Source organism: Gymnoscopelus microlampas (assembly GCF_963454915.1).
Source record: "Gymnoscopelus microlampas genome assembly, chromosome: 15".
NCBI lineage: Eukaryota > Metazoa > Chordata > Actinopteri > Myctophiformes > Myctophidae > Gymnoscopelus > Gymnoscopelus microlampas.
Genome location: NC_139952.1, coordinates 10,638,990 through 10,652,393, shown reverse-complemented (window position 1 = coordinate 10,652,393; position 13,404 = coordinate 10,638,990). Strand labels below are relative to the sequence as shown.

General features: G+C 42.0%; 1 protein-coding gene across 2 annotated transcripts in view; it reads left to right on the top strand.

The window, feature by feature from the left end:
- Positions 1-13,404, top strand: part of LOC311062367 (uncharacterized protein) — a 166,551-nt gene that overhangs the window by 13,839 nt on the left and 139,308 nt on the right. Inside the window, exons 2-4 of one of the 2 annotated variants that reach the window (XM_084081359.1) lie at positions 888-971; positions 1,819-1,908; positions 2,883-3,984. The exons of the other annotated variant lie outside the window; for it this stretch is intronic. Of the exons in view, the coding sequence (XP_083937485.1) occupies positions 888-971; positions 1,819-1,908; positions 2,883-3,790 (1,082 nt within the window). The 3' untranslated portion in view covers positions 3,791-3,984. Of the gene's footprint in view, positions 1-887; positions 972-1,818; positions 1,909-2,882; positions 3,985-13,404 lie in introns of those variants that run through there. 2 annotated transcript variants of the gene reach the window in all.

Genomic DNA, 13,404 nt, shown 5'->3' with positions numbered 1-13,404 from the left:
GCCTGGGACCAGACGAATCTGCGAGTGCAAAAAAAAATTGCACTCTGCGATTTGGGTCTGGCACCACTCCATAGAGAATCCATTTCCTGTTCCAGAAGACGTGGGGCACCAATCATGGCCCAGTATTCGAATATGGGCGACTGTAATTGGTAGTTGGTTGTAGGTCTAACCAATTGCGTCGAGGGACATTGTTTTGATCCCGCCCCTTGGGAAACAAAACATCCTCATGGAAGCACCAGACTCATATCCACGCAGTGATATAGTCTAGCTACGCCAGGCTAAGTTTTTTTACTGAGGTTAAGGTTAGGAATAATTTCACGGTTAGGCATAGTTTTACTGAGGTCACATTTAGGAATAAGCTTAGGTTTAGGCATAGTTTTACTGAGGTTACGCTTAGGAATACCTGGTGCCGGATTTGACCGGGGCGAGCATGTTTTTTGAGTGTTCTTGTATTCCTTCAGATGTAGTTGTGTGCCGAAAAACTAGCCGATCTACAAGCTCACTTGTAGATCAGCTATCTTCGGAACACCCACGCACAACTAAGCGTAAAATGATTTGTCTTAGTTCTGTTGGATCTCTTCTCCACTAGTCCCTCCCTGACATTTTAGTCTAGTTTTTAACTGCTGACGAAATTGTCAATAAATGAGATATTCTTTGTCAACATAGCTTTGTTTTTATTTTTATTTTTTCAGAGGAAAAAGGTAGTCGACGAACATTTTTTGTCACAGTTTTCGTCGACCATATTAACACTGATTTGGTAGCAAACTCTGGTTTGGACTTTGTTAAAATGTTGGTGTTCGACTTTACATTTCACTGGTTGAACATAAACTGGTGAAGCTTTGAGAGCCGTAGCAGTTCCCAGGACTAACAACTGTGCATTATTTCAGGACATCCACAGAGCTCCTCAGTGCCGAGAAGAGACCAGGGCAGCCAGCTGGAGGTCGTCAACACCACCCTGCACACAACTCAAAGTAAGCTCTTTGAAACAGCAGCGGGGGCAGAGCATTACAAAAACTAGACACTTTACATAACGTTGATGTCGGGCAGAAATCTTGTATCTCCTTATTTCAACGTTTTATTATAATTTGTTCGTAAATTAAAGGTAGGGTAAGTGATTTTCGTTGGTTCAAATAAGTGCTAAATAGCTCTATATCGTGATAGTAACCCCTGTTACTTTTTTTCAGTAACAGTTGTTTCCTTGTCCCTCCAGCTCTATATTAAACTGAAAATGCATTTTCAGGTTGGGATACAAATTGTATCCAATCAGGATAGAGAACAAATGACATTGGAAGTGATGACTCGAAGATGAGCAGACACAATTGGAACTGGAACACAAAAGAAGCTGTTAATAGCTGAAATGTTGTCACCTACCTTTTTTTTTTCCTTCTGTGTAATCAAGAGCTGGAGAGATGAGGAGACCCCTGTTACTGAACAAACAATCTATAGCAATGATTACTATCAGACTATATATTTTAAATCTTTTAACAAAAACCTTTTTGTTACGAGCAAAAATATCACTTATCCTACCTTTAATGCCCTACTTTGTCATATAAGAAAGTCAAGTAAAAGTAGTAAAACGTGTCGATCTACAAGCTCAAAACTGCTTGCATGCAGATGAGTTGAGATCTTGTAGATCTGCTATTTTCGCAATTTTTTAAACAATTTGAAAGTCAGAAAGTGTTTAGGTCTGTATGTGGATTTTATAAATATTGAACCAATGAAAACATTAACAAGAGCTTGTGACTAAATAATAACTACATTGGATCCATTGAAACGCAGGCTTCTTTTTTTTTTTTACCAACAACGTCCTTCTCTTAGCATCGGCGCAGACTGCTGCACCGTGGTTTAGAGCTGGTGAGGACAGCTGGCATGATGAGGCTGACCACCATAATATGCCTGCGCTCCAAGGTAAGCTCCCTCAACCAGTAACAACAGAAGACTATTGTTGTATTAAACCCATTAAGACCCGAGGCGATACTTAAAGAAAATCTAAATCCTAACAGTTTTTTGAGAAAAAATTCGAAAACATTTTTTTTCCAAGATTTTTCAAAAATAGCAGATCTACAAGCCTGTAGCGCGGCACTCGGTGCCGCGTTACGAGCTTGTAGATCTGCTATTTTTGAATAGCCAAAGAAATCTAAAGTGACACAGATGCGTCCCAGGTCTCAATGCGTTAAACCCATTAAGACCTGAGGCAGATTCTACAAAATGCCGTCTAAATCAGTAGTTCCTAAACTTTCTCGCGCCAAGGACCCCCAAATTGATATATATTAGGGCGCGGACCCCAAATCTATTTTTTTCGTGCCAGGGACCCCCAGAAGAGAAGATTTGTGTAAAATTGAATTTTTCAAAAATGTTGTGATCTTGTATATCTGAATTACTGAGTACTACTGTTCTAAACCACTGTTCTAAATCCTAAGTGTTTAAGAATGATGTTGCTATATACAGCCAACTCTAAAATGACAGATGCTTTCCCGGTTTTATTGGCATAATATAAATAATGTAAATAATAATAAAGGTAAGTGCACTAACTGGCTGAGCTACCAGGCATGTTTAATGTTTAATGTTGAGGGGGCCAAGTATAGACACCTGCGGGACTCCGCTCAACTAAGTGTATAGGGTTTAAGTTGACTTCAGATTGTATCATCTTGGTCAATAAAAAAAGTGATAACTTCAGTTATCACTTTTTTATTGACCAAGCTGATAACTAAACTAACTGCTAAGGTCCTTTGATAAAGGAGAAATATGATATATAAATGTGACATTTATGAACTATTTAAATATGAATCTATAAATCAAAAGTTTGACCAAAACAACAATAACGTGGAACCGCTTTCCTGAATAGAGATTACATTTAATGGTTGACTCTCATTTTCGTCTAGACTTCCTACAGACCCCTGTCTGTAAAGAGGAGGTTTCCCTTGAACAGCAGAAGAGGGGCCCTAGTCAGATCCAGGAGGAACCAGAGCCTCCACGGATAAAAGAGGAACAGGAGGACTTAATTCAAGGCCCAGAGGAGGCTGATGGGTCAACGCTGACTTTACTGTCAGTGAAAAGTGAAGTTGATGCTAAAGACAGCACCTCGACCAAACACATGAAAACACAAGTTGATGTAAAGGAGTGTGGAACGTCGCAGCCAACTAGCGATGTCCAGCTCCTTTCTTCACACTGTTCTCTATCTGACACTGAAGACAGCGATGAGTGGGAGGAGACCAGGGAAGACCGGTCGGCCTTAAACACAATGACATCACACAGGACGGAAAACGTGTCAGGACTAAGATCGCCTTTGATTAGCAATACGTCCCAGGGCCTGAACTCATCCGATAAACCTCAATCCTTCAGAAATTGCTCAGCAAATAAACCCTTTAGCTGTACAGTTTGTGAGAAAGGTTATTATCACGTCGATGATCTGAGAAAACACATGATGATTCACGCAGGCAAGAAACCCTTTAGTTGCGTAGTGTGCGGCAAAGGTTTCACTCGAAATGGAAGCGTGAAGATGCATATGAGAATACATACCGGGGAAAAACCCTTCAGTTGTACAGTGTGTCGCAAAGACTTTTATCATATGGGTGATATGAAAAAACACATGAGGACTCACACAGGGGAGAGGCCTTTTTATTGTACAGTTTGTGGTAAAGGCTGGACTACCAAGGGATATCTGACACAACACATGAGGAGTCACACGGGAGAAAAACCCTTTAAATGCGCAGTGTGTGGCAAAACCTTTAGCGTGAGTGGAAATCTGAATGTGCACATGAGAATACATGTAAGCAAACCTGTTAGTTGAATAGAAACAAGGAAGCTGAAGGCTGAAACATATCTCACATAATCAAACGTATCTCACACAAAACAAACACGCACATTATGTATATATCATGTACCATATACATTTCACATTGCTCATATTAACAATGTTTTTTTTCTCTATCTTTCCAACTTTCTTGAAACTTGAATGATGGAGTCAAGGCTTCAAAAACATGGGGAAAACATCCAGGAATGCAGTCTTTGGTATTTCTTATTATATATATATAATATATATATATATATTTTATATTTTATATTTTAAAAAAAGAGGGAAAATTTTATAAAAAAGCTAACCGTCACATGGCAGAGGTACAGTGCAGGACAAAACGAAGTGAAACGCATTTTGGGTGCAAATTCATTCAAAAGACCATTAACATAAGATTGCTTTTGAAAATGGACAAACCCCCCTCCTCCTCTACAGTGTTAACGTGGTAATGGCTGACTGGGTCTCGGCAGTTCCAGGTCTCGGCAGTTCCAGGTCTAACGCAGAGAGCACTGCCAGTTCTGCAGAGGAGAGAGACAGGTCACAATCAATGTAGTCTTGCGTAGCCAGACAACTATTCCACAATCTCTGAATGCTATATAGAGTCTGGAACTACACATCCCGGACGCCGAGACAGGAGGCTGGCATCTGTTCGTCATTTCCGTTCATAATATATTTTAAAATATATTTAGATTTTATTTTTGAGTTTCCATTTCTGCTAACCAGCAAGCTATATATGCTTAGATGATATAGATTTATATAATTAGAAATGTCCACGAATGTAAAGACAAAACGGAAGCGGGGAGAAGGCTTTATCCGCTTTATCATTTTCAGAGCTTCCATGCTCTGGACTGTATGACGGAAGCGTTTGAACATTCTGGGAGACAACAGTCTGGCTTGCGAGACTACAATCAATGTAACTTGTTAAACACTGCTTTCAATAAAGAGAAATGTTGAAGCCCATAAGTAGTCCTAGTGATGTTATTCAAGAATGCATTCTTATAGGCTACATGATGAAAACACTGAAGCTACTAAACAGACAAACTTAACACACTCTCACACACACACGCACGCACGCACGCAAGCACGCACGCACACGCACGCACACACACACACACACACACACACACACATGCACACACACTGCTGACAGTAGCTTAATGAGCTATATCTCTATGGGTGGCTGGCCCACACACAGTCCAAGCATGGAGAAAGTAAACACAGATGAGGCTCATCAAGTCCTCTATGCAGCATGAAATCCCAGCACACACACACACGCACACACACGCGCGCGCGCACACACACACACACACACACACACACACACACACACACACACACACACACAGCATGAAGTTCAGCATGAAGACACGCAACAGCAACAATAATGAGCCATGTCATCACTGTCAGGTGGAAACCTTGTATGTCCAAAACTGTTTGAGTTTTTACTTTTCAGGATCCTTTTTTTTTTTTTGCTGTCCGGCAGGAACCAGCTAACTCCATTTTTCCGCTTTTGCATTTTTTTCCATAAATCCGGGCCATTGAACGCCCTTTACGTCTGTGTGTTGATTAAAACATTATTGAACCAATGAAAAGTACTAAAAAGTGCTTCTGACAAAACCATCTAACTCCATTGGAACCTCAACCTTTCTGCTAAACCAGCTAAGTCCACCAAAGGGGGTGGAGTTAGCTGGTTTAGCTAAATCCAGGCTCCACCCCCTTTTGACCTCCAACCTCATTGTGAGCTTGGAGGTCCATTCAGCTGTTCTAATCAATGATGAACAAAACCTCCTAACTCCACCTTTTTTTTGTTTTTGTCATTTCCTGAAAAATTTACATTTTGGAGTTAGCTGGTTGCTGCCGGACAGCAGAGATATGTAAAAAAAAAAAAAAAAAAAGAGCCTTTTGTTCCAATGGATCCAATGTAGGTATTATTTAGCCAAAAGAAAAACCTCCCTATTCTGGGCATGTCAAAATGATCCAACATTTACATTCATTTTAAAGTGTTCATGTCTTTTCACAAACAGCAAAAATAACATATTTACAAGCTAACTTTACTGCTTGAGCTTGCTCCTATGTCTGCATTACACATTACCAGTGTTGGGACTAGCGCGTTAGTAACACACTGAAACGCAACCACTTTTTGCTGTAAACGCACACACATGGCCCAACTAACTCCACATTTTACCCCAAAATTCCTCAATATTCTGCCTCTGAACCGGCTGCTTCCCATACCGTTACTCTACTTCCATGGTGTACAATAAATATGAAACGCATTATGCCCCAATACTATGCAAATCTCTTCCCCAGCGCGAAATTCACTTCCGGGTGCTTATTTTGGTCTGACATCAGAGAACCCACATATTTGGGCATAACTGATATAGGCAGCTCCATATATGGAGATGTCTGACACTATCTGACATCACCATAATGACAGGGGCACAGCCATCACGGTCCCATATTTGGGCATAACTGATATAGGCAGCTCCATATATGGAGATGTCTGACACTATCTGACATCACCATAATGACAGGGGCACAGCCATCACTATAAAGGACCTGGATGCCCTGGCCAATGCCAGTGTCCTCAGCGACGCTACCAATGCCACACACGTCCACGTGTTAAAGAACACTGAGGGATCTCATGCACTCACAGCAGCCTTGGGGTGGCAAAACTGTCCTCCTGGGTGGAGACCCAAGGCAAACCCTCCCCGTTATCAAAAGAGCAGGCAGGCCCCAGATAGTTTCAGCATGCATCCAGATGTCAACACTCTATCCTCACATGAAACACCACAAGCTAAACCTCAACATGAGAAGAGAACACACGCAGCAGAGAAGGACTTCTCCCACTATCTCCTTGCATTAGGGGAAGGAACACTCCCACACGAGGAGGACACAGAATGGCAGGTCCGCATTCAACCCCACCACTTGGTTCACGATCTCCAAACTCTCATTTCATTCACCTTTCCTGACTTGCAAACTGGATGTGTCAACAAAGACAACCTTCTCAATGGCACTGTATACACTCCTCTGAATAATGACATTAGAGAAATCAACAACATATGCCTGGCAGACTTCCCTACAGAACAGAGAGTCTACTTTTCAGCCGACACAATTCTGGAGGACGACCACAAGTACTCCATGCCTGTGGAATTCCTCAATTCACTGACACCCTCTGGAATGCCTGATCATAACCTCAAGTTGAAAGTAGGAGCCCCAGTCATGCTGCTGAGAAACCTGCAAGCAGGTCCCGACCGCACTCTCAAGAATGGCACCAGAATGGTGGTACTGCAGATGATGGACAAAATCATTGAGTGTGAGATTGCAGCTGGCACAAACAGGGGTGAAAAAATCTTCCTCCCAAGGATACCTCACTATGACAGAGATGAGGAGCTTCCCTTCACCTTCATCAGACGACAGTTCCCTATCCGCTTAGCTTTCTCTGTTACCATCAATAAGGGGCAGGGGCAAGAGAACGAACGAGTTGGCATCTACTTGCCTCAACCTGTGTTCGCTCATGGCCAACTCTACACAGCCTTCTCCAGGGGAAAGAGAGCCAGCGCCGTCAAAGTTTTCATTGTGAACAATGATGAGGGAATTACTGACAACGTTGTTTATCCCGAACTCTTTTATTAATCCAAACATGCTCATTCAAACACTTTGCATGTGCTGCTACTCCCTGATTGCATAGTGACAAATGACCTTCATTCTTCAACATAATTGCCATTGCCTTTGTTTGTATTCTCCCCCCAATGCAACATACTGTACACCTGCTCCTGATTAATGCTTCACTGTTAATGTTATTCTGGATGTCATTTCATTTCACTGCTATTTTGCCTTTCTCACATTTACATGTTGCCACCAACACTGTCCGACATCACACCATGCCAATAAACCATGCTATCTAACAAACAATGCAATCTCATTTCAATCAACAACAACCCGCCTACATTCATACCCAATACTTCTCTTGCCTCAATCACATTACTCAACACTACTACTTCCTTGCACACTACATGTACACACCTACACAGTGCGACGTCGCGCGGACGCTAGATGTGAGGGCCGCACAGCGGCCCGAACTTCTAGTATCTGGAATATACGCATATGACACATTAACCAACATGACTATCCAAGTCTATAAATGGATTATTACATTTCGATTGGTCATATATTGAAAGAGGGGCATTAACTTCCCAGGCGTTAGGAAAAAACTAGGTCATTTTTTGTTTCCTTTTATACGCAGGAAAAATATGGGCTTCTGTTTACCAGTGTGCATCTGTTCTCCACCTTCAGGGTTATAAAACAGAACCATTAGTCAGTGTGGAAGAGCAACTTTTACTTTTACTGCCTGCCCACCACTGCAGAGGTTGTGGGTTTGAATTCACTGTGGTGCATCTGGCTTTGTCAAGCGTCTACTAACACAATTGGCCTGTGGTTCGACAGGAGCCATATTGGAAAGAAATTGGGCCTCTTCCTTCCTTCACAGGTTTTTACCAATGATACTAATGAAGGCCCTAATCCATTTTATGTAGCCCAGTGGTTTTCAAACCTTTTCATTTCAAGGACCCCATAACTCTGAGAGTGTACAAATGGAACCAACCTCTCAGAGTTACACACCTTTTAAGGGGACATTTAGAACCCCCCTCAAGGAACCGCTAGGGTCCCTGGACCACACTTTGAGACCCACTGGTGTAGTAGGGTTTTCAGTGAGCCAACATGCACAATATCAACACCCTGACTCTGTTTGACCAGAATGGAACAGAGCCTTCATTAGTATCATTGGTAACACCTGTGCTATGAAGGAAGTAAGGAAGTGGCCCAATTCCTATCCAAAAATGGTTGCTATGCATAGAGCCTATTGTGGAGAAAGGGGTAAAATCACCAAACATGAATAAATTAGTGTGTTACTTTACACTATAGGTTCTCAAAGTGGGGTCCGGGGACCCCTAGGGGTACTTGAGGGGGTTCCAGGGGGTCCCCAGCTAAATGATGGATAGGAACCAAATGGACCCTTATGTTTGTAACTCTGAGAGTGTGACCTAACAGGACCTAACAGGTCCATTTGGTTCCATTTGTACACTCTCAGAGTTAAATTAACATTGATTTTACAATATAAATTGGGGTCCCAGGGATAGAAATGCCATTACATGGGGGTCCGTAGCCTAGTGCATGTCAAACTGGGGGTCCTTGAAATTAATTTGTTAACGGCTAGAGCCGTAAAAACCTTCTCTTATGGGGGTCCCTGGCTTATCTTTTCAAATGGGGGTCCGCGGGCTAATAACTGTCAATTTGGAGGTCCTTGACATGAAAAAGTTTGAGAACCACTGCTTTACACTACTGTTATAATAAGATGATAGCAGTGCTAGCAGGTAGTGGATGTGGACTCTCTCAGTCACTCGGACACCCTCCATGTGTGTTCACATTCCAACATGCTCCACTACGCTTCCATAAGCGCCTCCATGCTGTGGCACGATGTTTCATTACCTTTCAAATGGTTCATCCTTCTACCGTTCGGTTTGATGCTCCTCTACGACCGTGTGGAAAACAACCAAGTACATTTACTCAAGTACTGTGTACCTGAGACTTTTTGTTTGTTATGTTTACTTTACTTGAGTTTTTCCATTTTTCAATACTTTATGCTTCCACTCTACTACATCTCTAAAGGTAAATATTGTACTATTTACTCCACTACAAAGTTTTGAAAATGTTGCAAAATGTTACATACTGCAGATTTAGACTATTATTATAAAACACAATTAAGCTCCATAATTATGCTTTGGCCATTCTCAAATAGCCAATCTACAAGCTCACAAGGAGTTGTGATTTGACACATTGTGAGCTTCGAGATTGGCTGTTTTATTGAATAATTTTGAAAACGACGATGTGGGACCATTTTGAAAAATTGGAATATAGGCCTTTTATTGTAACTTGAGTATTTCTACAATTCGGCCAGGCACTTTTACGTAAGTAAAACAAAAACAAAAAAATGTCGTAATGTTTCATTAAGTCTCAAATGTTTCGTCCATTCTACCGTTTTGTTTGATGTTCCTCTCCGATGAACTTTCCCGCGCTACAGTGATCTGCTTTCTAATTGGCCGTGTCGGCATTCCAGGAGTGTGCGTCGCTCAGCTGCCTGCCGTCCAATAGGAAAAGGAGGTGGAGGAGGAGGGGAGGCCTGGCGAGGCGGCGTGACGACGCAGCGAGAGAGTCGGGCTGCGTTCCATGTCATCGGGTGACGTCCTTGAGTGACGTTCAGAACCAGAACGGGGATGCACTCAAAGCACACAGAATGAGATGGAGGCGGCAGGGCCAGAAAGAGACTGAGAGAGAGGGGGGTAAATAGAGACAGACAGACAGACAGACAGACAGACAGACAGATGTATTCAGTCAACAAAGACAGTAAAAGAAGATGGAGAGAGGGAATTTTAACCTGGCACCCCTAATACATTTTCAAAAATGAGCAATTTCTAAATAAATAAACAATTTAGACCAAACCATATTTATTGACTTGAGTGCAGTGGTGGAAGAAGAACTTATATTATTTAAAAAAAAAAACCTGTCTTGAGTAAAAGTATTTGCCAGGAATCCAGACTGATTCGCTCCTTTCAGTGGATTTTTTTCTCACTTCGCTTTTCAGTCTAGTAATTTCTGCTATTTCCAAGGGACGGGCACCAATTGTTCCAAATGTGTCCAACTATCCCTAAAATAGCTGATCTACAAGCTCACAACTTGCCTCATCCTTGGTTCTTGGTACTGGTGACTGATGTTGTTGTTTCAGTTGAGTACATGTTCTTATAGTTACTTTACTTCCACTGCTTGAGCCTTCACGATGTAACCGGGTGGGCGGGCCCAAAACCAGGAAATGACCCCCAGCAGCCTGTCGATCATTTAAGAACACCACTGTTCCTCTTCTACCAACACCTCTGTTATTACACTGTGTGTGTGTGTGTGTGTGTGTGCGTGTGTGCGTGTGTGTGTGTGTGTGTGTGTGTGTGTGTGCGTGTGCGTGTGCGTGTGCGTGTGCGTGTGCGCGTGCGCGTGCGTGTGCGCGCGTGTGTGTGTGTGTGTGTGTGTGTGTGTGTGCGTGCGTGCGTGCGTGTCTAAGTTTGGCCTTTGCCTTTGCGAGGGCTACTTGTGTGCACGTATACGCACATGCTTCTGATTCAAAGAAAGGATGTAGATTCAGGGGCACCTCGGGAATATGACATAATGGGCCCTATTTAGACATTATGGCACACGGTCTAAACGCAGGGCGCAACATGTGTCAGCGGTGTATCCGCCTCCATTTCACTGTTTAGACGTTATCTGTGTGCAAAGCTCCGGTTTGAGCTCAAAAGTTTCATCCGTCTTGCTTAAGCCTCTATTGTGTTTCGGATATATTGTTACAAGTAAAAGGCCTGTGTTCAAAATGTTGAAGTACAAAAGTATTGGCATCAAAATATACTTAAAGTACCAAAAGTAAAAGTATAGAAAAAAAGCTTGTAGATCGGCTATTTTCAAATGGCCCATGTATAATTAAAGTGGTTAATGTATGTTTTATAATATAATCATTTATATCTGCAAAGTAAGTAACTAAAGTTTTCAAATAATTGTAGTGGAGTAAAAGTACAACATTTGGATCCGAGATGCAGTTGAGTAGAAGTAAAAGTATTGGAAATTGGAAATACTGAAGTAAAGTACAAATACCTAAAAATTGTACTTGTGCAGTGCAGTACCTGACTAAATGTACTTAGTTTACTTTCCAACACTGCCTTCCTCCAGCAATGCCTCCTCGTTTATTTCCAAGACATATCAGCTTAATAATCACTCGCTCATTCTCAGTTATGTCCCATGCGCCCTCCTGTCGGAGCTCTATGGATATTGACGACTGTTAACCGCTGTCCATTGAACAGAGACAGATAGAGAGAGCCAGGGTGCAGTGGATTTACAACGTTCTTACATTGTTATTTCCAAGTAGAAATTGTACTTAAAAGTGCAGAACTTGTGTACATGCTGTACTTGGTTACCTTCCACCAGTGCGCTTTAGGGGAGGAGGGGGAACATATATTCCCTATAACCCAGTCAAAGATACCGTGATGAATTAGATCCCGTAGTCTAAGCCAGATGTCAGGAGGACATCCATCTTTGAACCAGGACCCTCGGCGATTACAGAACGGTTGCAACATCACCCGCTCTTTACTCCTGTTTAGAGCTATCACCATGGTAGCACATCAATAGCTACTGTGTGCGTGTGTGTGTGTGTGTGTGTGTGTGTGTGTGTGTGTGTGTGTGTGTGTGTGTGTGTGTGTGTGTGTGTGTGTGTGTGTGTGTGTGTGTGCGTGTGTGCGCGTGCGTTCGTGCGTGCGTTTGCATGTGTGTTTTGGAAACTACCAGCTGTCGAGGAGGACAGTGGGTGTGACAGAATGTGCGCCGGTTCCAAGCCAGTAATGGGATCACAGTAAGAGGTACAGGGCATGTGAGGAAATCTTTTGTGGTTAAAAAATATATATATGCGGGGCAAGGTGGCGCAGTCGGTAGCGCTGTCGCCTCACAGCTACCCAGCTCCTCGCGTCAAATTGAAAAGTGAAATTATGATTCCTAAATGCCATGGCACTGATCAAATTCAAGGGATTCAAGAAGTCCTTCTTCGTGTTCAGTTTATAGTCAGGCCGGCCTGGGGATACAAGCGATTCTCCAACAAACACATTTTACACCGTTAACTTACGCAAGCTTAATTAACTTTACATACAACTGAACTTTACAGCAAGTGCGGAAATGTTTACTATTGTGCTAGGTCTAGGTGAGACATGACCTTTGACACGATCTAAATGTCTCCATAGAAGAGCAGGTAGACAAAATACAACCACCCCAATTGTATAAGTTATATTGTAACTTTAAGTTACACTAACACACTCTACCATACAGATTGGACAAAATGTCATTAAAAGTTACATACAGTAGTGAGGCTTTAAAGGACAACTTTGTTTTTTTACAACCAAGGTTTATGTTTTAGATTGTAATTAAAGTAAATAAAAGATGAGTGTGATTTTTTATTTATTTACTGCTTTCTATAGTTTTAGCAATTTTCGCGACCTTTTTTACAGTGGGCGGGGGCATTCTGTCCGGTGGCTAAATATGAAAACGAAAATTGCTAAAACTATAGAAAGCAGTAAATGAAAAAAAAATAACACTCATCTTTTATTTACTTTAATTACAAGCTAAAATATAAACCTTGGTTGTAAAAAAACAAAGTTGTCCTTTAAGTAAAAGTAGAAATACAATATGATGTGTCCTTAATCCACCAATGCCCAGAACCAAAAAGTTTTCCTCATCTGAACGTCAAACTGGATTGTGATACAGTGGAATAAGACCATTTTATAATCTCACATAACGATCTGAGGGGGCAGTTAATTTAAACCTCATTAAAAGCACATTGACACGATCGCTGAACTCCAATGCGGAATCCCTCCATTTGACTGTCCGGAAGCCAATCGCAACCGCAATTATGTCGAAATTAGATTTTCCTAATTTATGACCGGGGCGCTCTGCGTATCGGCTGAGGGAAACATCACACTATGACTCAGGAGGGATTCCTCCCAGCATGGGCTTTCACTGCTTGGCTGACAGATGAA